Genomic DNA, 27748 nt, shown 5'->3' with positions numbered 1-27748 from the left:
AACTGAGCATCCTCGTCTGGTGTCCATTTTTCTATACCTTATTACCTTATTGTTTCTGCTATGTGAACACTTAGCTTTCACTATTTTAATAAAAATAAAGCACCATTTCATTCATATCTTAGAAAAAATTACTGTCATTATTCCTGTGAGTTGCTGGAGCGCGGTGTTATTGTTACTTGTTTGTTGCTTAGCTTTAGACTTTTGGTGGGGGAGATGTTGTTTGATATGTTCGGGATTTTTAATTTAGGATTTTTGGTGGTGGTTTGTTGGTGTAGATATGAATCATTTTCCCCACCTAGGAGTCAAAGAGGGACAAGAGGAACTGATCTAACAGAAATTGGGAAACAGAAACCAAAACCACTTAAAGCAATGTGTATGTATAAGAGTAAATGCTCAGGAAAGATCTAGCAATGAAGTTGAAAAAAGAAACCTAACATTTCGTTGTTTCCTTACACACCCTTTTCAGAACTTAAATCAGGTGGCACACATGGAGTAAATTTCTCATAGTGTTTACTTACCATCAGTAACTGATAGAGATATTCCGAAGTTGGAAACCACACGCTACCTCATGTGTCCACTCCATGATAGCCCTCAGGAAGTGTTAATAAGATGGTATTTGCGGGCACCTGAGTGGCTCAGTGGGTTAAGCTCCTGCTTTTGGCTCAGGTCATGATCTCAGGGTTCTGGGATCGAGCCCCAAATCAGGCTCTCTGCTCAGCAGGGAGCCTGCTTCCCTCTCTCTCTCTCTCTCTGCCTGCCTCTCGGCCTACTTGTGATCTCTCTCTCTCTCTCTCTCTCTGTCAAATAAATAAATAAAATCTTTAAAAAAAAAAAAGATGGTATTTACCACTGTGAGTGAAATCTAGAAGACAGCCCATTGTTAATAAACAACTCCTTATTTCTAAGTAGGATTCTTTCAGTATAATTCTAAATATCTATTTTTAGATCAAGGTTTACTAAAAATAAATAACTTTCCCTAAGAAAATAAAGGTAAAAAATTGATTTGCAAATTAGCCATAGTGATTGATAAATACTCTTCTCCATTTGACATATTGAGGCATTTTGTTTGTGTCTCAAAGGCTGCACAGAGATGGTTACAGTTGACAGCTGTTGTACCACTAATAAGATTAAAGTAAAGAAATTAGTTTTGTAGACTTTAATCTGCTGTTTAACACTGCAAACCACCTGGGGTCTTCTCCAGGGCCCACATGTTTAATTGTAAATTTAAAATTACATAACCAGATCCTTACGAACATATCTGAAGACTGGCTAATGGTAACTGTCTTGTTACTAGACAAGACAGAGTTAGCCCTAGACTTTAGAATTAATGTTTTAATTTGATGCCAACCCTACATTTTTAAATGTATTATTCTAATCTTTGGAACATAACACCTTCTCAGTGGGAGGTTAATTTTAGGAAATGAAGAAAGTTTAATTAGGTGGGTACTTAAGATATATATGATTTTCCCATCTAAAATTAGAATATGTCTCTGTGGAATAATTAAATTGACAGTTCTTATTGTACCAAATTGACCAATTAAAAAAAAGAAACCCTTGCAATAACACATCTAGTTGAAGGTTTCTTACTCCTTGCTCTGGGCATCATTTTCATAAGGAAAATAGTTTAATTTAAAACTTAATTTTGGGGGGCACCTGGGTGGCTCAGTGGGTTAAAGCCTCTGCCTTCAGCTCAGGTCATGATCCCAGGGTCCTGGGATCGAGCCCCGTATCAGGCTCTCTGCTCAGCCGGGAGCCTGCTTCCCTTCCTCTCCCTCTGCCTGCCTCTCTGCCTACTTGTGATCTCTGTCTGTCAAATAAATAAAATCTTTTAAAAAATTAATTTTGGTTTTATCAAAATATGTGGTAGACTGTGATAAGCAGTGCAGTAATCCTTTGTGATGATTACATTGAGTTTTAATGCAAACTGAAGTGTAGAGCATATATAATATATATCTCCCCAGTGAAGATCATTTGGTCAGCAGCATTATTAACATCCCTTGAAGAACCCCCATCTTGAGCTGAGATTTGTTGTTCCTGAATGTTGGCTCCCTCACTAGCCCCGCCCATCCCACATGTTGTGGCATCAGACAGATGGAGCAAGAGCAAGAAAGGCAGTATGAGTTTAGACTAGTCTTCACGGCGCCACATTTCCTCTTCATCCATGGCTCATGCTGATCCACATGTCCCCTTAACCACTGCAAAAAAAAAGCCTTCCCAAATTCTGCCACAAGTTCACCTTTTCTGTGGTCACAAGAATGTCAAAATTGAATAATCCATACATACATCGGTCATCACACGGGGAATGGAGTTCATTTTGCCTGCCTGCTGCCTCCTCCAGGATCAACACCTTGAAAAATGTTGGTGGGCACCGCCTCAGGGTTCTTACTGATTACATGGTACTTTACTTCACATAGGACCTCCCATCAGCCTCCATCCTGCAAGTGGACCCAGGGTCTGGTTAGACCCGAGGCCGCCATCTTCAGGAAGCTTTCCCTGATCTCCATCTTGTGGCCATCTTCAGGACTGTCCCTCAGCAGGAAACTTCTGTGCCTTTTGTGGCTTCCTCAGGAGACTAGGCGCTCCTTCCAGGGTAGAGACCTTTTACCATTTCCCTTATGCCCATCACTGGGTCAGGCAGAGTGGGTCATGGCAATAAATACTAATGAAAGAAAACAAATTAAGAGGGAGAGTATGTTAGGAAATGACCATAGTGTACCTGATAATCAGATAGTGTAGCTAATATAACTTCATTGGAGGTGAGGAATGCATACGACATATGCCAAAATATGTTTTAACTGTTTTTAGTAATTAGAATTAGTGGTGGTACTGTTAATTTTGTGTTTCTAAAACTCTTGTGTGTTGTAGCATAATACGAATGAGTACCTAACAGATATCTAATTCTGTCATCCTTGATGCCATTGAGGGCCAAGATTTTCAGTGCCAAAGAAAAGATAGAGAGCTATTATATAGAAGAGATTAAAGGGGAAAAAATCCCTTAATCCTGATTTTGAATTTGAAATATCACTATGCATTCATAAGATATTTTATCTTTAAGTAGGTGCATGATTCCTACTTCTACTCATTCTGGTGACTGTTTTAAAAATAGAGTAGTGGAAAGTGTAGTAACTAATGTGTTAATATATTCCATAGTTGTATATTCTTATATATTCTGCTTGAAACAAGGAAGACAGTTGTCCCTTCATTAGACATCTCTGTGCTCAGCCAACTCGGTAACATACACTGTGATGGCTCCAAAGAGGAGGAATCAGGCAAGGACCTTATCCAGAAGAGGGGTGCTGGGGTGGCTCAGTTGGTGAAGCGTATGCCTTTGGCTTGGGCCATGATCCTGGGGTCCTGGGAACAAGCCCTGCATCAGGCTCCCTGCTCAACAGGGAGCCTGCCTCTCCTTCTCCCCTCCATGTGCTCTCTTGCTCTCTGTCTCTGTCTTTCTTTCTCTCTCTCTCTCTCAAATAAATAAATAAATAAATATCTTTAAAAAAAAAAAAAAAAGGACCTCATCCAGAAGTAACTTAGAGTAATCGTGTAATGGAATAGAGTTTTCAGTGGTTGGACAGGAGTCTCCGTTTTCAGCCTCAAGAATTGGCATGTGCTTTCTCAGGTGGGCCACTCTGTGCAAGGCCAGACGTAGGTCACAGGCTTCATTCTGTGGGCAGCCACTCACTTGGTGAGTCCAGTTAAGGCATTAGAATTCTTTTTTTTTTTTTTTAAGATTTTATTTATTTTTTTATTTGACAGACAGAGATCACAAGTAGTCAGAGAGGCAGGTAGAGAGGGGAGGAGGCAGGCCCCCGCTGAGCAGAGAGCCCAATGCGGGGCTTGATGCCAGGACCCTGGGATCATGACCTGAGCGGAAGGCAGAGGCTTAACTTAACCCAGTGAGCCATCCATGCGCCCCAGGGCATTAGAATTCTACCTGCAGTTGGATCTCCCTAATTTCAGATAGCTCTTTTTAATACCATCGAAATAAATTAGGGGTGCCTGGGTGGCTCAGTCAGTTAAACGTCCGACTCTTGGGTTCAGCTTAGGTCATGATCTAAGGGTCGTGAGATCAGGCCCTGCGTCAGGCTAATTCTGTGTCATTTGATAACCATCCTCTGTGTTTTCTGAGGATCTGTCACTTTTCCACACTTATCTACATCAGGGTAAACGAGCAATTGAGAAAATTCCAAGTTGCTCTTTGCAGCTCTCTTAATGGGACTCTGGGACTTGCTGTGTCTACTTGGCACAAAATTTTGCTCTGTAGGAACGTAGTCATTCACTCTCCCCTGTGTATGTAATTACATATCATTTATTAAATGCTTAATGCAAACCAAAGGAATTTGGTAAGTTACAATATGTGCTGGGGCTCTGGTTTTAAAATGCCCATGGCAGTTGTTTTTAAATATCTGTTGTCTTGACACAGGTGTAAGATGGTGGATTTTGGTGAACAGTATTTTCCGAAAGTCTTAACCACTGCAAACTGCTTAAAGATATAAAGTAAACTATGTACTTCCTAAGTTATATTATCAAATCCTCTTAGGCTACAACCACCTGGGGCTTTTCTGTTTAGCTATTTCATCATATATAAGTACTAATCTTAATGCCTGAGTTGTACTACACTTGTTTTCTACCACTGTCCTTTTTGTATCTAAATATGTTACTGTACTTATTGCCGAAATACCCAGTTTTGTGATTCCTTTTCTGTCCTCTGTTTTTCAGAGGCAAGGTTTTCAGTGCGAAGACTTACTGACATAAGATTCATTCATGTAGTCATGATCTTTTGGGACACGAAGCCCTTATCTCAGCCCAGCCACAGTGTACTTTTGACAGAAGGGACAGTAAGATTTTAATGTCTTCTCAGAAGATACTTTTAAAATCTGGGGTTTTCTGTTTGATGTTTAAAAGTGCTTCTAGTCATTTGAGTTTTAAATTACAGGGAAAGCTCCTTGAGCAGACCACCCAGGCTGGGTTCAAAGAAGTGATCTTTCCAATACAGGTGCTTTTCAAATAGAGGTTGTCTTTCAAACAAGTTTTACTGAGTGGACAAGTTTTTCCTGATCTTGAGATTTTTGGTCCCCTCCTTTTTTCTCATCAAAAAGTAGTTTCTTTGTAGAAGTTTCTTAGGGGAGTTTTGTGAGCAAAAGATTATATAAGTGCACATTCCACACTTTACCAGGAAATGCATTTTCTTTAAAGTACAGAAAGCATTAGGACAAAAATCTTATACCTTGTGTTTTTTATGGGCATGTTTTTTTTTTAATTGTTTTTTTTTTAAGATTTTATTTATTTGACAGACAGAGATCACAAGTAGGCAGAGAGGCAGGCAGAGAGAAAGGAGGAAGCAGGCTCTCTGCTGAGCAGAGAGACCGACGTGGGGCTCGATCCCAGGACCCCGGGACCATGGCCTGAGCTGAAGGCAGAGGCTTTAAACCACTGAGCCACCCAGGTGCCCCTATGGGCATGTTTTATGATATGTATGGGTATGCTCTACAAATGACTGTAGACAAGTTGTGTTTCTTGACTAAAACAGGAAAAAATAAATTAAAAATCAATGTTATAAAAATCATAGATCAAAACAAAAGCAAAAAATAGGATACAGTTATAAAGCTGTAAGTTTCTATATGTCATTCTAAATGTAATACCCTCATTTGTTTAAGTTTTTAGGGATCTATAATTTTATATATTAATCCTACTATAAAGCTACAATACTCAAAACCATGTAATATGGCACAATGCTTGACAAAATTATCAATTAGAGTAGGAAACCAGGGAATATGTCCTGTATTTAGTTGTGATAAAGATACCATTTCAAGCCAGTAGAGAAAAGGTGAATTTTTCAATAACCTATTAAAGGAGTGGGAATGGTAAATTTAGCTTCTGGCTCTCACCATATGCCAAAATAAATTCCAAATGATTTGCTAGTGAATTACAGAACCTAAAATTACTACACACAGTGATAATTCAGGAAAAAATAAATACAAAGGGCTGGATACAAATGTATAGCTACCCCATCTCATAGTGAGGAAGAACTTATTAAACAATCAAGGGAAGGGAGGAAAAAATAAAACCACAAAGAAAAAATCATTAGACTTCATAAAATTGTTTCACTTCAGTACATTAAAAAGAAAAAAACCAGCAAAATGAAAGGCAGTGGATAAACTGGAAAAAATACTAACAACATGAATTAACCCTTTGCTATATTTATGAGAGAACCCTTCTAAATCATTAAGAAAAAGATAAAAACCTCCAATAAAAAATGTTTAGATAAGAATAATTAACAAAAAGAGTATGGATGGCAACTTCATTTTGAAAAAAATCTAATAAATCCCTCCCTTATACCTTATCCCACAATCAGTTTTATATCATGAGTTTAAATGTGAAATCTATTGAAGTACCAAAAGTAAATTTTAAAGAATACTTTTAAAATCGTGAGGTGGAAAATCCTTCTAAGGCTGACACAAAACTCAGATACACTAAAGAAAAGTTTGACAGATTTCATCCAATAAAAATGAAAACACTCTAGGGCGCCTGGGTGGCTCAGTGGGTTAAGCCTCTGCCTTCGGCTCGGGTCATGATCTTGGGGTCCTGGGATCGAGTCCCACGTCGGGCTCCCTGCTCAGTGGGGAGTCTGCTTTCTCCTCTCTCTCTGCCTGCCTCTCTGCCTACTTGTGATCTCTCTGTCAAATAAATAAATAAAATCTTTAAAAAAAAAATGAAAACACTCTTTATGAAAAAACTAAGCTCAGATATTTATTGGAAATTGGAATATTTATTTTCAACATACAGTGATCAAAGGTTAACATCTTTATTATTGGTAAAGAGCCTTATAAGTCAGTAAGAAAAACACAAACCTCCCCCAATAGAAAATGGGTAAAAGGTACACAGTGATAATTCCAGGAAATATAAATACACATGACCAATAAGCACATGTTAAGGTCTTTAATCACACTAGTAATAAAAGAAATGCAATCTTTAAGAATATTATTTCTGGCTGTCAAATTGGTAAAGATATTTTAATGAGATTATCCAGTTCTGGTAAAAGCATGGAGAAACTTTTTCTGGGAGGATAAATCAGTTTAAAATATTTTTTTTTTTCTGATGAGTTTTGTCAGTTGTCAGTCAAAAATCCTTAAAATGTTCTTATCTTTTTACCCAGATTATTATTACTGGAAATTTATCCCAAGGAACCAGAATGATATTTTTGGTATAGCTATAATGAGCACAAGTTGTGCCATTGAGCATATCCTATGTCTGCTGAGTTCCCAAGCATATAAGGTGGCCCTCTCCCTGTAGTACCTGAGAATTGCTTCCCAGTTTTCATTGTGTCTAAGATATAGTCATGAGACCTAAGCTTCACAACCCAGTATACCTATTCCAGGCTTCCACTCTGAAGCGGGTAAGTAATGAGTAGAAAGTAAGGGTAAAATAAATAAATATTTTTTAAAAAAGAAGAAAAAGAAGTAAGGGTAGAGAAGTAAGGAGATCCCAACTTCTATTCTTTTGACAATTAGAGACAGCTGCATCTGGCGTCCAAATTCACAGTGTAAGTTCAAGCTGTGGCATATGGTGCCCACTGGTTTTTTCATCAGATCTATATAGTAGTGTATGAATTGGGTATTGGTCCTGGCCATGTAACTTTAGTGCCTGTGTGTTTTCTAAATCTTACAATATACCCAATAGCCTATCAGTTAATTTCCTTTCTGTATAAGTCAACCAGAGCTTTCTTCCTGTGACTTGTAACTAAAAGACTATTAAAACAGCATTATTTGTAACATTGAAAGTTGAAAACAGAAATAGTAAGGGATTAATTGTGGGAAAAAATGTTATATCCTTAGTATAACACAGATCCTTTTAAAATTGTGCAGTATTTCTCAGAAAAGGAATTTAAAATACTAGATCCTTACAAAATTGTTAGAAGCCATTGTAGGCCTCTGGGTTGACTCCAGAACAATACCAAACATATCCACTGGGGGCACTGCTCCTCTGAGGCCAGCACCAGTTGGAAAGGAAATAATGTAATAACATTACACAGCTGTGTCTCACACCCAGGAAACCACAGAACCAGTACAGATCAGAGATTAGGAAATCAAATAAAGTAGCACAGTCCCACTGTGTGTATTTAGAGTAATACTCTTCAGTATGCATAGATTATGCCTGGAGGAATATGTAAGCTAGTAACCATGTTAATTTCTAAAGTGGGAAATTGGGTGGCTAAAGGACATTAGAAAGAGGGAGATGGTTTTCACCATATAACCCTTTCTTGTGCATATTGTACTATTGTTGTCATTCCTAGTCAGAAAGTTACAAAGCTAAATTATATTACATCAGAGCTCAGTAGTTTTTACTGCACTTCATGGGAACATACCCTCAGGTCTCTGAAGAAACTTTCAAGGCTTTTTGAGAGGAGAAAACAGAGTAGGACCCTGGCTTCCACACTTCTGCTTCAGTCAGAGCAACTCTGGTTTTATCAGTTCTCTGGTTTAAGCATCTAGGATTTTATAAGTTTTGTTTTTGGGGTTTTTTTTTCTTTAGTTTATTTTTATTTAAGTAATCTCTACACCTAATGTGGGGCTCGAATTCACGACCCTGAGATCAAGAGTCTCATAGTCCTCTGACTGAGCCAGCCAGGCACCCCCAAATTTTGTAAGCTTTTAATCTTCTGAGTAGGAAAGCATTCTGCTGCTTTAAAAAACAAACAAAAAAACCTGAAGACCATTATTACAAAATATTAAATGTCTTGGAGAAATATTAATTGTGTATTTGTTAAATAAATGTACAGTTATGTGAGTAAGGGGAGCAAAGACCAGAAGTACAAATACCAAATTGCTTCTTCCTTTTTTTTTTTTAAGATTTTATTTACTTATTTAACAGAGAGAGAGAGATTGCAAGTAGGCAGAGAGGCAGGTGGGGCGGGGGGGGGGGGAGGGAGAGAAGCAGGCTTCCTGCTGAGCAGAGAGCCTGATGTGGGGCTTGATTCCAGGACCCCGAGATCATGGCCTGAGCCGAAGGCAGAGGCTTAACCCACTGAGCCACCTAGATGCCCCCAAATTGCTTCTTGATAGTTTTCTACTATCTCTTTGTCCTTGTCTTTCCCAAATTTATTGCAATTACTTTAAAAATTATTTTTATAACGTGACACCTGCCTGGCTCAGTCAGTAGAGCATGTGACTCTTGATTGCAGGGTCATGAGTTCTACCCCCATGTTGAGTGTGGAAGCTATTTTTTAAAAATAAAATTAACAAAAATTATTTTTGTCATAAATACAATTTATTTTTTAATTTAAAAGAAAAGCACTCTTTTTAAAAAAGATGTTACTTATTTATTTGACAGAGAGAGATTACAAGTAGGCAGAGAGGCACAGAGAGAGAGTGGGGGGGGAGCAGGCTCCCCACTGAGCAGAGAGCCCAATGTGGGACTTGATCCCAGGACCCTGAGATCATGACCTGAGCCAAAGGCAGAGGTTTAACCCACTGAGCCACCCAGGCGCCCAGAAAAGCACTCTTTAGCAACATCTAGATATATTATCTGATAAGTGAAATGGTGCTGATTTACATTTGTGAAGTACTTACCAAGTAGAGCCTCCAAACAATATATCATAAATGAGTTTAGTACAGGCCAAGGTTTTTCTGTACAGGCCTCAGGGATTGAGTGAAGCCGGACAGAGTTGAGTCTCCTCCTGCTGCCCTGCAGCCTAGAGTCCTTTTCTCATTCATGCCAGTGTACCAGGAAAACATTTGGGAGTGCTTCATGATCCTGGAAATAATAGCTTTTATATTGTGCTTTAATTTGACTCAGTTTATTAACATTCCATTTGTGCCTTATTCATAACAAAAATAATAAGATTAGTAACCAAATAAAGCCTATCACTTATTTTTAACCATGCGCCAGGCACTTTCCTAAGTACTTTACATGTATTGTCTCATTTACTATTCTTGATGCCTATGTGAAGTCTATGTATTATTATCCTGGTCTTATATGTGAGAAAATGGATACTAAGATGTTAACTTAGTAATTTACTAATACTAAGATGTTATGTTAATTTACTGATTTACTAGTGCTAAGATGTAGCTTCCAAAGATCTCAAATGGCAGAACTGGGTTCTTCTGACCTAGATGTATCTTACTCTAGGGTTGCTGCTCTTAACAATCAGATAAAGGGCTAGTATCCAAAATCTATAAGGAACTTAGCAAACTCAACACCCAAAGAACAAACAATCCAATCAAGAAATGGGCAGAGGACATGAACAGACATTTCTGCAAAGAAGACATCCAGATGGCCAACAGACACATGAAAAAGTGCTCCACGTCACTCGGCATCAGGGAAATACAAATCAAAACCACAATGAGATATCACCTCACACCAGTCAGAATGGCTAAAATTAACAAGTCAGGAAATGACAGATGCTGGCGAGGATGTGGAGAAAGGGGAACCCTCCTCCACTGTTGGTGGGAATGCAAGCTGGTGCAACCACTCTGGAAAACAGCATGGAGGTTCCTCAAAATGTTGAAAATAGAACTACCCTATGACCCAGCAATTGCACTACTGGGTATTTACCCTAAAGATACAAACATAGTGATCCGAAGGGGCACGTGTACCCGAATGTTTATAGCAGCAATGTCTACAATAGCCAGACTATGGAAAGAACCTAGATGTCCATCAACAGATGAATGGATAAAGAAGATGTGGTATATATACACAATGGAATACTATGCAGCCATCAAAAGAAATGAAATCTTATGCCCAGAGTTCAGGAACCTATCAATTATATGAAGCAAGGTCCAACCAAATCAGACAAACAGATGATCAGAAGTACAACAGGAGCTCTCTCACTCTCTCTCTTCCAAATGAGGACAGAAAGGTTGGCTCTTTGTTCACCTAACAATGCCTGGAAAATCATAGGCACTTAGATATTTGTTAGGTGAATGAATACTCACATGGTGGTTCTTCAGTTCTTAACTTTGTACACACATCAGAATTGCTCCCATAGAGCTTTTGAAACATGCAGATGTGTGAAAGTCACCCAGCTGGCATCGTCAGAGGAGAAACTCAGGCAAGAATATATTTTTAAAGATTCCAGTGCTCAAACTATAGAACCTCTATTCTAGAGCCGGGGATCTCCGACTAGAAGGTGAATCTGAATTACCTGCAGAATTTGTTAAAGCACACAGTGCTGGACTCTACCCTCACAGTTTCTATTTAGGAGGTCTGGGGTGGGGTCTGAGAATTTGCATTTCTAAGAAATTCCCTGGTGATACTGATGCTTCTGATCCTGTAGGATCATTGTCCTATAGGATTTGTTCTAATAGACTACGTTAAGACATTTGTACATGTGACTTAAGCAGGAGATTTATTTAGACAGGCCAGAATCCACATTGATCACTCAGGCAATGTTAGTTTTAAACAGTTTTCAAAGTACCCAGAAGAGTGCCCATTGAGTTTGTGGCTCCAAAATGTTCTTTGAATGATAGCATATGTAAATTGGTTTTATCCCCTAAGAGGAAAACATTAATTTGAGCAGTTTGACCTTAGACTGTTTTACTCTCTAGGTTTTCTTGTGTTGAGGTGCTCTGAATCCATATCCATACAGGCAGGGGTACTAAGCATGCGGGGTACTCACTCCCCAGAACTCTGCAGTTCTTAGAAAGAAAGCCTCTAGTTTCTCCTCATGTGTTCTCCCTTCTTCCATCATCTGCCTTGATCTGGGACCAGGAGATCTGAGAAGAGGAGCTTTGACAGACCTTTGTTTCATGTATTATTCAATGTTCTAGGTCCAGAGTTCCTGGGTGATAGGTATCTAATCCTTAGATTATTAAGACATTATCAACTGATGAGTGGATAAAGATGTGTGTGTGTGTGTGTGTGTGTGGAATATCACACACACTGGAATATCACACAGTGATTAAAAAGAATGAACTCTTATTACCATTTGTAACAACATGGATGGAGCCAGAGTATATTACGTTAAATGAAATGAGTCAGAGAAAGACAAATACCATATGATCTCACTCATATGTGGAATTTAAGAAAGAAAACAGATGAACATATGGGAAGTGGGGGAAAGAAGAGAGAGAAACAAACCATAAGAGACTCTTAACGTTAGAGAACAAACTGAGGGTTGATGGAGGGAGGGAGGGAGGCATGGGCTAAATGGGCAATGTGTGATAAAGAGGGCACTTGTGGAGCGCTTGGGTGGCTCAGTTGTTTGAACACCCGACTCTTGATTTCAACTCGGGTCATGATCTTAGGGTCATGGGATTATGTTCCATGTCAAGCTCCTCCCTCAGCAGGGAGTATACTGGAAATTCTCTCTCTTCCTTTCCTTCTCCCCCACCTCCTCCCCCACCCCGTGCATACATGTGCTCTCTCTCTCTCAAATAAATAAATCTTTTAAAAAACATAGTGGGGGTACCTGGGTGGCTCAGTCAGTTAAGCGTCTGACTCTGGCTCAGGTCATAATCTCAGGGTCCTGGGATCGACCCCCTCATCGGGCTCCTTGCTCAGTGAGGACCCTGCTTCTTCCTCTCCTCCCCATTCGTGCTCTCTCTCACTATGTCTGTCTCTCTCAAGTAAATGAATAAAATCTTTATTAAAAAACTTTCTTTAAAAAGAGGACACTTGTGATGAGCACTGGGTGTTGTATATAAGTGATGAATCACTGGATTCTACTCCAGAAACCTGTACCGCCCTATATGTTAACTAAGTAAATTTTCAATTAAAAAAGACATTATCAGATAGACTATTAAATACATTTCCATTATCTGCTATGTAACTAAGAAATTAGTAAGTGGCAACTAACAAACTAACAAACACCTGACCTTGGATAAAAAATTATAAGCCTTTATATCTAGCTGATGAGCCTTGTACCTAATATTTGGTGGGTTGTTGTTTTTTTTTTTCCCCAGAATGATTTCCCTCTTGTGCCTGTTGCTTTTGTACCATTCGTTTTATGTATTTTAAACTGTGTATAGAAGAGCTGCTCAAGTTTTACAAATGGTGTTTCTCTCCTTCTATTAGGTCTCTCTGCAATGCAATCAACGTTTACAACCTCACCTGCAGTAACTGCTCAGAAAATTGCATGGATGTTCTGTTTAGTAACAAGATTACCTTCTTAATGGACCTCCTGATACACCAGTTGACGGTATGTAATAATACTGCTTTAAGGTAGAAGCAGTTAAGGTTTGAGAAATATTCCCTGTGGAGAAAACTCAAAGAATTTAGCTTATTTACCCTCCAGATGAAAAAAACTGAAGATGATGGAGAGAGTAAATTACGGACTGGCAAAGAGACCTCTTAGTTTGAAAATCTCATATTGGATTCTCCTAAGTTCCAATATTTAACAGATAATATACTTGTAACATTTGCCAAGTCACAGATTTACATGGTTAGACTGGGGCTTCAGAGTCAGCTGGACTCCAAGTCAAACCTCTGAGCCCACAGGAATGAGGGCTGTAGGATGGAAGAAAGCTTAGGAAAGCCTCAAAACTTTTCTTGCCAACTCAGTTAAAAGGGTAGTTTATAAAGGACTTTTTGATGGCCCTTGTTATCTTGTTTTTTTGAAGCGAGAAACTCCTCTGGCAAAAAGGGGCTAACCTGTTACACTTTTGAAATAGGAACAAGCAACCAGTTATGGCCTTAAATTTTACTTCAGTTCACAGATGTTGGAAGAGGTAAGCTCAGTATAATATCCAAAGGTTTAGGTCTGTCAACTGCAGCCTCCAGAACACAGCCCTGAGGCCAGAAGTTTCCTGGTGAAGTTTCTGAGCCCCTGAGGTATTGGCACAAAATCTCTCATAAGCTACAAGTTTACAACACAAGAGATTTATTTTTCAGAACCGATTTACTTTTACTCAGCACATACTTCTAATACCTCTTTCTTTTTTTTTTTTTTCCCTTTTTATTTATTTATTTTTTTTTTCAGCGTAACAGTATTCATTCTTTTTGCACAACACCCAGTGCTCCATGCAAAATGTGCCCTCCCCATCACCCACCACCTGTTCCCCCAACCTCCCACCCCTGACCCTTCAAAACCCTCAGGTTGTTTTTCAGAGTCCATAGTCTCTTATGGTTCGCCTCCCCTCCCCAATGTCCATAGCCCGCTCCCCCTCTCCCAATCCCACCTCCCCCCAGCAACCCCCAGTTTGTTTTGTGAGATTAAGAGTCATTTATGGTTTGTCTCCCTCCCAATCCCATCTTGTTTCATTTATTCTTCTCCTATCCCCCTACCCCCCCATGTTGCTTCTCCATGTCCTCATATTAGGGAGATCATATGATAGTTGTCTTTGTCCGATTGACTTATTTCACTAAGCATGATACGCTCTAGTTCCATCCACGTCGTCGCAAATGGCAAGATTTCATTTCTTTTGATGGCTGCATAGTATTCCATTGTGTATATATACCACATCTTCTTGATCCATTCATCTGTTGATGGACATCTAGGTTCTTTCCATAGTCTGGCTATTGTAGACATTGCTGCTATAAACATTCGGGTACACGTGCCCCTTTGGATCACTATGTTTGTATCTTTAGGGTAAATACCCAGTAGTGCAATTGCTGGGTCATAGGGTAGTTCTATTTTCAACATTTTGAGGAACCTCCATGCTGTTTTCCAGAGTGGTTGCACCAGCTTGCATTCCCACCAACAGTGGAGGAGGGTTCCCCTTTCTCCGCATCCTCGCCAGCATCTGTCATTTCCTGACTTGTTAATTTTAGCCATTCTGACTGGTGTGAGGTGATATCTCATTGTGGTTTTGATTTGTATTTCCCTGATGCCGAGTGACGTGGAGCACTTTTTCATGTGTCTGTTGGCCATCTGGATGTCTTCTTTGCAGAAATGTCTGTTCATGTCCTCTGCCCATTTCTTGATTGGATTGTTTGTTCTTTGGGTGTTGAGTTTGCTAAGTTCCTTATAGATTTTGGATACTAGCCCTTTATCTGATATGTCGTTTGCAAATATCTTCTCCCATTCTGTCAGCTGTCTTTTGGTTTTGTTAACTGTTTCCTTTGCTGTGCAAAAGCTTTTGATCTTGATGAAATCCCAATAGTTCATTTTCGCCCTTGCTTCCCTTGCCTTTGCCGTTGTTCCTAGGAAGATGTTGCTGCGGCTGAGGTCGAAGAGGTTGCTGCCTGCATTCTCCTCAAGGATTTTGATGGATTCCTTTCTCACATTGAGGTCCTTCATCCATTTGGAGTCTATTTTCTTGTGTGGTGTAAGGAAGTGGTCCAATTTCATTTTTCTGCATGTGGCTGTCCAATTTTCCCAGCTAATACCTCTTTCTAAACTTCTTGCCTTTTGCTATCTTTCTTTCTCCCTTCTGGTTAATTTCTGTACATTCTACAGACCTTAACTGAAACATAATGGCACCTTCGTCATGAAACGTTCCCTAACCTGACTCTCCTCAGGTCCAGGTTAGGAATTTTTTTATGTGCTCCTAGGCATTAAATTGTTCATAGAATTCATCACATTGAATTAACTGTTTAATTATCTGTCTCCCCATTAACCATAAAATCAACAAGGATAGAAGATAACTTATCATCCTCTCCAGGATCCTAAGACAGTGCCTGACACTTAGTAGATTTAGTATATCATTGATGACTATGTGAGAGAAGAAGTGGATCCCCATGCATCTCAAGCTGAGACTAGAAAGGGAATGAGGAGGCCCTTCCAGGCAGGCATAATAAGATGAGAGGGGTCGCCATTGAGAAAGAACAAAGTCACAAACCTAGAACTGCTTTTCACAGTATAGCAATAGCTATTTATCATGGTGATACTGTGTCATCACTTGAGGGCTAAATTTTATTTGGTTCTATCTGTAAAAGAAGGCATTGAAATATGGGTAAGACGTGTTGGCACAAAATTCTACTCAAAATAGTTGAAAGGCAGGGTCAAGGAGAAAAGACTTAGCATTTGTTGTATGACCTTATATTCCAGACATTTTAATATATATTGCCTCATTTAATTTTCTTAAACACAAAGTCAGTACTATTATCCCTTTTACCAACAAGGAAACTTGAGTCCCAGAGAAACTGGCTTGCCAACACTACAGAGAAAGAAAGTCACAGAGCTGAAAGTCAAACCTCCGTCTCTCAAACCCAAACTGAGAGACATTCCATACAATAACTAACTGCTATTTTTCAAAAAAGTGTCAATGTCATGGAAGACAAAGAATGGAGAACTGTCACAGATTGGAAGAGGTACTGACAAGTAAATGAAATGTGGGATCCTACACTAGGAAAAGGATATTAATGGGAAAACTGGGAAATTCATTTAAGTCTACAGAATAGTTAATTTCCTGCTTTAATTAGAGTATGGTTTTGTAATTTGTTAACAGTAGGAGGAACTCTACTGTTTTTGAACCATATTTCTTAGTTTAAAATTATTTTAAAATAAGACATAAAATAAGATGTGAAAAGTTAAAAAAAAAACAACTTATGTTCCTTGCTGCATCACCTGAAAGAATTTATTCTGTGAAACTTATTCTATATTGGTAATGGAAAAAGAGACAATATACTTGGAACAGGACAGGTAACAAAAAAGATGGCCTTTGAGGGGCGCCTGGGTGGCTCAGTGGGTTAAGCCGCTGCCTTCGGCTCAGGTCATGATCTCAGGGTCCTGGGATCGAGTCCCATGTCGGGTTCTCTGCTCAGCAGGGAGCCTGCTTCTCTCTCTCTCTCTCTGCCTGCCTCTCTGTCTACTTGTGATCTCTCTCTCTGTCAAATAAATAAAATTTAAAAAAAAATGGCCTTTGAAATGTGAAGAGATGAGTAAGAAGATTTCAGACAGGATCTTCTATTCTAGCTTTTCAGTCTTTTCTGTTCAAAACTTATTCTTATTAAGAGATATCATAGAAAGGTAGTTTATTATTTTCATACTTAATAATTAAGTGCTTACTGGGGTTCTTGGGTGGCTCAGTCAGTTAAGTGTCTGCCTTTGGCTCAGGTCATAATCCTGGAGTCCCAGGATTGAGCCCTGCAACAGGTTCTCTGCTCCTCAGGGTGTCTGCTCCCTCTGCCCTCCCCACCCCACCCCCTCCACTGCTGGTGCCTGGGCCCACACGCTCTCCCTCTCTCTTTTTCCTGCTCTCACGCTCCCTCAAATAAATAAAATCTTTTTTAAAAATACTGTTAAAAAATAATTAAGTGCTTACTATGTCCACTTCCAGAGAAGCATGGACTATAATCCCCATCACCCTGCAAACCCCACTTTAGGAGTGGGAACAGATACACAGATTCCATGTAATAAACACTGTGATGGCGGCCTATACAAACCACAGTGGGAGCACAGAGGATGGCTTTTGTAGCCTGGCACGTCACAAAGGGAAGGACATTTGAGCTAGACCTTAGCTCTTCATAATAGCTATCATTTACTAAATGTCTGCCATGTGCCAGAAGCTTGTACGTGGCTCCATTCTCCCCCTCTACTTTGAAAGCCCTAGTTTCCTTTAAGTAGTATTTCCTTGCTTGTGACCTCATGGTTTCTTGACACTCAGAATAGTTTTTAATCTCCCAACCAATAGATTTCAGCACATTCTGTGTTTGTTTTGTTCAGTTCAGAGCTGTAATCCTGGGATATGTTTGGCAAACACATTTTATTCCTCCTTTCCTTATACGTGGCACTTCCTGGTTTTTACGGTTCCTTTTAGGTTTCTTAATCTGTAGCTGTCAATTCTAGTACTGCTGTGACTCAGTTGGTGACACTTGGGAGAAGAGGTTGTGTTTCCTAATTTGGGGAGACAGGGGGTAGAGATGAGTAGGGATGGTGATTTTTACATTTCTTGAAATCACTTAAATACATTTCCATTTTTCTTGATAATTGGTTTGATAATAATATAACAAAAATATGGACCATTAATTTGCAGTACCCTGTAAGTAATGGATAGAAAATAGTCATCAACACATTTTCCAGAAGGATGAGAAGGAAGCATAAAAGAAGCTAATTAATTGAGATCTGGTGGGATTTATAAGATACCCAATAATGAGGCACTTCAGCCTGTTTGGTTCTTTAGCAAACTGAGATGGTTTAGAATTTTTTTTTTTTTTTGTCTAGCTGCTTAGACTTTGTTTTAGCATTCCTGTATTTCATATAGATTATGTGCAAAGCACTGTACAGATGCCAGGGTTGTAGAGGTAAATTGGACACATTTCCTTCACTCCAGATGCCCACAGTTAAGAGAGGAAGAACTTGCACACATAAATAGCTATAAGAAGTTATGTTACATTGGGGCACCTGGGTGGCACAGTGGGTAAAACCTCTGCCTTCAGCTCGGATCATGATCCCAGGATCCTGGGATTGAGCCCCGTGTCGGGCTCTCTGCTTGGCGGGGAGCCTGCTTCCTCCTCTCTCTCTGTCTGCCTCACTGCCTGCTTGTGATCTCTGTCTGTCAAATGAATAAATAAAATCTTTAAAAAATAAATAAATAAATAAAGAACTGATTGAGGAGGTATCTCAACATTTAAAAAAAAAAAAAAAGAAGTTTCGTTACATAATGAGAGCTACAGAGCCTAAGCAACCTAGAAGAGTACCTGGCGCATAAGAGGTGCTCCTTAAATATTTAATGAATGAATTCTAACTTGGAGCATTAGAAAGGTTTTGAGAAGAAGTTGGATTTCAGTATGCCCAGAGGAAGGGTAGAAATTCCACAATTCTGAGTTATGATTTTTACAAAAGATAAATTAGCACAGGTGGCACTGTAAAGTATACCTTGCAGTAGAGATTCAAAGTAGGATTTTTGGGATAAGTTCTTGGGGAATTTATCTAGAGCCCTGTAAAAACAGTACATTGAGATAGACATGACCTAGGATAAAGTCTCACATACATGTATTATTTTCCAAGAAGCATGAGAGTTTTTAAATATGTTAAAGCAGATTACTTCTGTCATTCTAGAAGCATGGTTAAGCATCTTTTTTTCTGCGCCTAAATCTTTCCAGTGCACAGAACATGAGTCTCTAGCTTTCAAAATGTCTCCTTGAGGAGACTAGACATGAACACTGGAAGGCCATAAAACACCAGCAAAAAGAGCAAGATGGCAGAACAGGAAGTCCTAGCTGTCATTACCCCACAGAGACACCAACCTAACAGTATATGGACCAAATACCATTATGAGAATTCCAGAAGACAGTTATGTTGCAGTACCCTGCCAATCTCAAAGCCAAAAATGGCCACATTGAAATGAGTAAGAACTGTTTCATTTTACTTGTGTTCTCCCCCTCTCCCAAACCAGCACAGCTCAGCACTAGCAGAAAATACCCCAGTTCATGGGTTCTCCTTTAGGGGGGAGAGAGGAGTAGAGTGGCATTCTGGCTTGGGGAGGGGGCTGCCCAAGGGTCTTGAACCTGTCTCACCTGACTCAAGACACTGACAGAGAGCTGGCATACTTTGAATGCCTAGCATCCCCTGTTAACAAGAGAGCAGGGCAGCTTGCTGCTGAGAACCAGAGAACTTAAAGTGTTGCAGACAGACACCAGAGGGAGCAAGAGATTATGAGGTCCTGAAAAAGAAACTAAGATAAACCAACAAAACTCTCTAATTGAGAAGTTGTCTCATAATCCACAAAAAGGTTTCAGAAGCCCCCAGATTTCCTAGCCAAGGTGATTGGTGTCTTCCTTTTTACAAAGTCAGGATGTAAAGTCTAGAAGAAGTACCCCCTTTTTTTTTTTCAAATGTGCAGTTCCCAAAACAAAGGTATAAGACACACAAAGAAACAGGGAAACATGGCACATACAAGGGAACAAGATAAATCTCCAGAAACCAATCTTAAAGAAACAGGCATATGAATTAACTGACAAAGAATTCAAAACAGTTATCATAAAGGTGTTCAATGAGCTCAATAAAATGATGCATGAAAAAAACAAAAATAAAGAGAATTTTTTTATAACAAGTTTTAAAGCTGAAGAATACAATAATTGAGCTGAAAAATTAGGTAATTAGGTACAAGAGTTCAAGAGCAGGCTTGATCAAATAGAAGAAAGAATGAGTGAACTCAAAGACAAGTCATCTGAAATCATGCTATCAGAGGAACAAAAAGGAAAGAGAATGAAAATGAATGAAGAAATCCTAAGGGATGCATGCAGTACCATCAGACAGACCAATATACACATTATGGTACTCCCAAAAAGTGAGAGAATGGGGCAGAAAGCTTATTTAAAGAAATAATAGCTAAAAATTTCTCAGTCTGGAGAAGGAAATGGATATCCAGATTCAAGAAGTCCCACAAACTCCAACTATAATGAACCCAAAGAAATCCACACAAAGAAACATAACCAACTTATCATAAGTCAGAGACATAGAGAGAATTTTGAAAACAGCAAGAGGAAAATGACCTGTCATGTACAAGGGAACCCTGATAAAATCAATGATTTCTCACCAGAAACCCTACAGGTCAAAAGTGTTAGAATGATATATTAAAAATACTAAAAGAAAAAAAGACCAACCAAGAAAACTATACCCAGTAAAACTATCCTTCAGAAATGAAGAAGCAAAAGCTTTCCTAGATAAATAAAACCTAAGGGAATGATTACCACTAGACTTGCTTATAAGAAATTCTAAAGTGAGAGATGCCTGGCTGGCTTAGTCCATATAGCATGGCCACTTTTGATCTTGGGGTTGTGAGTTTGAGCCCCACATTGAGTGTAGAGATTACTTTAAAAAAAATCTTTAAAAATTTTTAAAAAGAAATTCTAAAGTGAGTCCTTCAAGTAGGAATAAAAGGAAGCCGAATAGCAATATGGAAAGCATATGAAAGTCCAATTGATCCTTGAACAACATGGGATTGAACTGCATGGGTACACTTACATGTGGATTTTTTATTTTTTATTTTTTATTTTTTTTTAAATACTTTTTATTTATTTGACAGAGAGAAATCACAACTAGGCAGAGAGGCAGGCAGAGAGAGAGGAGGAAGCAGGCTCCCTGCAGAGCAGAGAGCCCGATGTGGGGCTCGATCCCAGGACTCTGGGATCATGACCTGAGCTGAAGGCAGAGGCTTTAACCCACCGAGCCACCCAGGCGCCCCCATGTGGATTTTTTAAATAAACATATGGTACCATAAGTGTATTTTCTTTTCTTTATGATTTTTTAAATAACATGGTCTTCTCTTTAGCTTACTTCATTATAGGAATATAGTAGATAATACATGTAACATACAAAATATATGTTAATCAACTGTTTATGTTATCATAAGTCTTCCAATCAACAGAAGGCTCTTAGTAGTTAAGTTTTAGGGGAATCAAAAGTTGTATTTTGATTTTCAACTGTACATGGGGTTGGCACCCCTAATCCCTATGTTGTTCAAAGGTCAACTGTGTAAAAAGTTGCTGGTGATTCAGAATTGTGCATTACTATAACAAGGAGGGTATAAATCATTTTAATTCTGACATAGAATTATAATATAGAAATTTTCTGGTAACAACTTGTATATTTCTATATAAAAGTATAGTAATAACTATAAAAATACATTAATGAATACCTAATACACAAATAGGTATTTTGTGGGGCACCTGGGTGGCTCAGTCAGTTAAGTGTCCAGCTCTTGATCTCATGGTCATGAGTTCAAGCCACACACTGGGCTCCATGCATTTTATATATATATATTTATATATATATATAGATATATATAGATATATATATATAACTATATATATATATCTATATATATCTATATATATATATAAATATATATATATAGTGACATCAATAAAATAAAATATTGGGGAGATAAGTAAAAGGATAGCATATTTGTTTACAATTGAAGTTATTATTAGATTAAAATGGATCATTACAACTATGTTATATGTAAGCCCACTAGTAACATAAAGAAAATACCTATCAAAGATACAGAAGAAAGTAAGGAATCAAAGCATGTTACTACAAAACAATCCGCAGAACAAAAACACAAATCTACAGCAGGAGTAGAATGAGGGACTGTGTAACTATAAGATAGAAAACAAAATAAGCCCTTTTCTACCAATAATTACTGTAATGTAAGTGCGTTAAACTCCCCAATAAAAAGGCACACAAAAATCAAGATCCAGTTATATAGTGTCTACTCAAATAGACTCCAGAGACTCACTTTAGATTTAAGGACACACATAAGATGAAGGTGAAAGAATTGAAAAAAAGATATCCCATGTGAAAAATAAATAAATAAATAAATAAAAAATAAAAAAAAAAGATATTCCATGTGAATAATAACCTGAAGAGAGTAGAGTGGCCATATGTCTATAAGACTAAATAGTGTTAAAGTGACTATTACTAATAGTCCTAAAGTGACTCAGAAGAGATAAAGGACAATTTTCAATTTTCCAGGAATATATAACAATTGTAAATACATAGGCACTATCAGGACACCCAGATATAAGAAGCAGACACTGAAAGAACTGAAGGAAAAAGAAGACAGCAAGGCAATAAAGGTAGGGTATTTCAGTACCCAAATTTGAATGATGGATAGACATCCAGAAAGAAAACTAATTAGGGAAATAGATGCTTTAAACAATACTGCAGACCAAATGGACCTAACACATGCATACAAAATATTCCATTCATCAGCAGCAAAATACACATTTTTCTCAGGGCACATGGAACATTCTTCCGTAGAGATCACATGTTAGTTCACAAACAAGTCAGCAAATCTAAGATATACCACGGTTTTATCCATTCATCTGTCATTAGATACTTGGACTACTTCTATAATTTGGTTATTGCAAATAATGCTGCAATAAACATGAGGAGCATATATCTCTTTTTAATAGTGTTTTCATATTCTTTCAGTAAATACCCAGTAGAGGAATTACTGGATAACAAGGTAATTCTTTTAATTTTTTGAGGAACCTTCATACAGTTTTCCACAGTGGCTGTACCAGTTTGCATTACCACCAGCAATGCACTAGAGTTCCTTTTTCTCTAATCCTTGTCAACACTTGTTGTTACTTGTTTTTTATTTTAGCCATTCTTACAGGTATAAGGTGATATGTCATTGTGGTTTTGATCTGCATTTCCCTGATGATTAGTGATGCAGAGTATCTTTTCCTTTCATATGTTGGCCATCTAGATGTCTTCTTCAGAGAACTCTCTGTTCATGTTTTCTGCTCATTTTTTAATTGGATTATTTGTCTTGGGTATTGAGTTGTTATTTTATTTGCTTGTTTGTTTAGCTGACATATAATATATCATTAGCTTTTGATGCAATGTTCAATGATTCATTAGTTGCATGTAACATGCAGTGCTCATCAACATCCCATGCCCTCCTTAATGCCCATCACCAAGTTACCCCATCCCCGCACCCACCTCCCTTTCTGCAGCCCTCAGTCTGTTTCACAGATTTAAGAGTCTCTCACAGTTTGTCTCCCTCTCTGATTGCTTCCCATTTGGTTTTCCGTCCCTGTCCCTATGATCCTCTGCTCTATTCCATATCCCATATGTTGAGTTGTATCAGTTCTTTATATATTTTAGATACTAACTCTTTGTCAGGTATGTCCTTTGCAAATATCTTCTTCCATTTACTAGTTTGTCTTTTAGTTTTGTTGAGTGTTTCCTTTTCTGTGCAGAAGTTTTTAAATTTGAAGTAGTCCCAATAGTTTATTTTTACTTTTGCTTCCCTTGCCTCAGGAACATATCTAGAAAAAAATTGCTGTGGCTGATGTCATAGAGGTTACTGCCTGTGTACTCCTCTAGGATTTTTACTGTTTTCAGGTCTCACATTTAGGTCTTTAACTCATTTTGAGGGTCTTTTTTTTTTTTAGTATGGTATAAAAAAAAGTCATCTGGCTTTATTCTTTTGCAAGTAGCTGTCCAGTTTTCCCAAAACCACTTGTTGGAGAGATTTTTTTTTTCCCCATTGCATGTTCTTACCTCTTCTGTTGAAGATGAATTGACAGTATAGTTGTGGATTTATAGTTGTGGAACATTCTGTTCCATTAATCTGTGTATCTATTTTTGTGCCAGTTCCATACTGTTCTAATTACTACAGTTTGGTTGTATATCTTGAAATCTGGGATTATGATACCTCCAGCTTTGTTCTTCTTTTTGAAGATTGCTTTGGCTATTTGGTTTTTTTTTTAATTCCATACATATTTTAGGATTATTTGTTCTGGTTTTGTGGAAAATGCTATTGATATTTTGCTAGGAATTGCATTAAATCTATAGATTGCTTTAGGTAATATAGACATTTTAAGAGTACTTGTTGCCATAAATCTTCCATGTGAAGCACATGAACATCTTTCCATTTGTTTGTGTCGTCTTTAGTTTCTTTCATCATATTTTATACTTTTCAAATCTAAAGATCTTTCATGTCCTTGATTAAGTTTATTTGACAACTTCTTAAAATAAGACAACGAACAAAGTTAGCTGCATTGGTTGACTCTTCCTTTCACAAATGATTTTTCTGGGGGCGACTGGGTGGCTCAGTGGGTTAAGCCACTGCCTTTGGCTCAGGTCATGATCCCAGAGTCCTGGGATCGAGTCCCATATCGGCCTCTCTGCTCGGTGGGGAGCCTGCTTCTCCTCCTCTCCCTCTCTCTCTGCCTGCCTCTCTGCCTACTTGTGATCTCTGTCTGTCAAATAAATAAATAAAATCTTTAAAAAAAAAAGAATTTAAAAAAATGATTTTTCTGTTACATGTGATGCAGCTTGGTAGCATTTTACCCACAGTACAAATTCTGTCAAAATTGGAGTCCATCCTCTTAAATCTTGCCACTGCTTTACCAGCTAACTTTATGTAATATTCTCAACGCTTTTTTCGTCATCTCAATAATCTCTGTAGCGCCTTCATCAGAGTCCATCTCAAGAAATGACTTTCTTTCCTAATCCTTAAAAAGCAACACTTCATCCATTAAAGTTTTGTCATGAGATTGCAGCCTTTCAGCCCCATCTTCAGGCTCCACTTTTAATTCTCTTGCTATTTTCATCACATCTGCAGTTACTTCTTCCACTGAAGTCTAGAACCCCTCAAAGTCCTCCATGAAGGTTGGAACCAGCTTCTTCCAAATTCCTGTTGATGTTGATATTTTGACCTCTTCCCATGAATCACAAATATCCCCCCCAGAGAAAAGATTTATTCTAATGTCTATGGGCCTTTTAAACACAGTATCTGCCATACCGTTTAAAAATTATGAAACAGTTTTTTAGGCGAATAGGACTCATAATTGAGATTTTTAAAAGAAGTGTATAGAAGCAAAATCACAGATGATTTGCGTGTTAAAAATAGCATATAAGAATTTTTTTACCTTTTTTACATTTATTATTTTTTTCTTTTTAATTTTTCTTTCATTTTTTAAATTTCTTTTCAGTGTAACAGAATTCATTGTTTATGCACCATACCCAGTGCTCCATGCAATATGTGCCCTCCATAATACCCACCACCTGGCTCCCCCAACCTCCCACCCCCCACCCCTTCAGAACCCTCAGGTTGTTTTTCAGAGTCCATAGTCTCTCATGGTTCATCTCCCCTTCCAATTTCCCTCAACTGTCACAAACATTCTTAATGGCATCTCTGGTGAATCCTTTACAGAAAGTTTTGAATTTACTTTGTCTAGACCCATCAGAAGAATCACTGTCTGTGGCAGCTACAGCCTTACAGGTATATTTCTTAAGTAATAAACCTTGAAATTCACAGTATCTCCTTGATCAATGGAATGGATGTTGTGTTAGCAGGCACGAAAACGACATTCATTTTATTGCATATCTCTATCAGAACTCTTGGGTTACCAGGTACTTTGTCAATAAGCAGCAGTATTTTGAAAGAAGTCTTTTTTTCCTAAGCAAGTAGGTGTTTGTAGTAGACTTAAAGTATTCAGTAAAACAGATTCATAAACAAATGTGCTGTCATCCACGCTTTGTTCCATTTATAGAGCAAAGGTAGAGTAGATTCAGTGTAATTCTGAAGGGCCCTAGGATTTTCAGAATGGTAAATAAGCATTGACTTCAGCATAAAGCTACCAGCAGCATTAACCCCTAACAAGAGAGTTGGCCTGCCCTTTGAAGCTTTGAAACTAGTCATGGATTTCTCCTCTCTTGCTATGAAAGTCCTAGATGGCATCTTCTTCCATTAGGAGGCAGTTACATTTACATTGAGAGAATCTGCTGTTTAGTGTAGCCACTTTCATTAATTACTTGACCTCGATTTTCTAGATAACTTGCTACTCCACCCTACACTTTTATGTTATGGAGATGGCTTCTTTCTTTAAACCTCATGAACCAACCTCTGCTAACTTTTCTTCTACATTTTTCTCACCTCTCAGCCCTCATAGAATCGAAGGGAGCTAGGGCCTTCCTCTGGATTATGTTTTGGCTTAAGGGGATGTGGTGGCTGGTTTGATCTTCTATCTAGACAGCTGAAACTTTCTCTATCTCAGCCATGAGGCTGTTTCACTTTCTTATCATTTGTGTGTTCACTGGAGTGGCACTTTCAGTTTCCTTCAAGGAAAAAAAAAATTCCTCAGAACTTTTCCTTTGCATTCACTGCTTGGCTAACTGTTTGGTGAGGAGATTAAGCTTTTGGCCTGTCTCAGCTTTTGACGTGCCTTCCTCATTTAGTTCAGTCATTTCTAGCTTTTGATTTAAAGTGGAAAACCTGGAAATCTCCTTGTCACTTGAACACGTAGAGGCCAGTATAAAGTTGTTAATTGGCCTAACTTCAGTATTGTGCCTCAAGGAATAAGGAGGCCCAAGGTAAGAGAGTTGGGGGAATGGCTGGTAAGTGGAACAGTCATGACATACACCTTTATCAAGTTCATCATCTTATATAGGTTCATGGTACCCCAAAACAACTAAAATGATTAACATCATAGATCACTGATTATGAATCACCACAACAAATATAATAATGAAAAAATTTGAAGTATTTCAAGAATTTCCGTATGTGACACAGAAACATGAAGTGAGCAAATGCTGTTGGAAAAATGGCACCAGTAGACTTGCTCAGTGCAGGGTTGCCCTAAATCTTCCATGTGAAGCACAATAAATAGAGGTGGGCCTGCATTTACACTCTCATTTTCAATGTAGAATTATTCATAATAACCAGGAGGTGTGTGTGTATGTGTGTGTGTATATATATATATATCTATATCTATCTATCTATCTATCTATATGGAATACTCTTCAGCCATAAAAAAGAAGGTGGGCCTGTCTTATGCTGCAACATGGATGAACCTGAGGGCAGTGTGCTAAACAAAATAAGCCAGTCACACAAGGACATACAGTGCATGATTTTACTTATTTGAGATATCATAAAAAAAGAAAGTAAAATGGTGGTTGCCAGGAGCTGGGATGAAGGGAAGTGGGAAGCTGCTGTTAAGAGAGTATTGAGTTTCAGTCATGTGAAATGAAAAAGTTCTGGAGATCTGTTTTATAACATTGTGCTTGTAGTTAATTAGATTGTAATATATACTTAAGAATTGTTAGAGGGTAAATTTATATTACATGTTTTTATTGTTTAAAAGACCAGTGAAAGTACTACTGAGTGCCAGGAAAATAGATTAACAGACTTCTGTTTGAAATTGTGAATAGTCCATATTACAGATGAGCAAATTGAAATGTGACAGAGAACATACAAGTATCTAGTGATGAAACATGACCTGGGTCCTAGTCTCCTGAGCCCTTATCCAGGGTTTCCCTTCCTGTAACCTGATTCAATATGTCCTCACTTTACTGAATTGACAAATGAGACAAAGCAACATATTTATGACTTTAATTTTATGTATGTCTAATATTGTCTGAGTAGGATTCAGTGAAAAAGCATTTAATTGAAAGACTTATAAT

General features: G+C 38.2%; 1 protein-coding gene across 2 annotated transcripts in view; it reads left to right on the top strand.

The window, feature by feature from the left end:
• Positions 1-27748, top strand: part of SCAPER (S-phase cyclin A associated protein in the ER) — a 514148-nt gene that overhangs the window by 355000 nt on the left and 131400 nt on the right. For both annotated transcript variants that reach the window (XM_046009648.1, XM_046009649.1), the window contains exon 25: positions 13015-13138. In XM_046009648.1, coding sequence (XP_045865604.1) covers positions 13015-13138 — 124 coding nt within the window. The remainder of the gene's footprint in view (positions 1-13014; positions 13139-27748) is intronic.

This window comes from Meles meles, chromosome 6 (assembly GCF_922984935.1).
Source record: "Meles meles chromosome 6, mMelMel3.1 paternal haplotype, whole genome shotgun sequence".
Taxonomy (NCBI): Eukaryota; Metazoa; Chordata; class Mammalia; order Carnivora; family Mustelidae; genus Meles; species Meles meles.
This window is presented reverse-complemented; position numbering and strand designations above follow the sequence as displayed.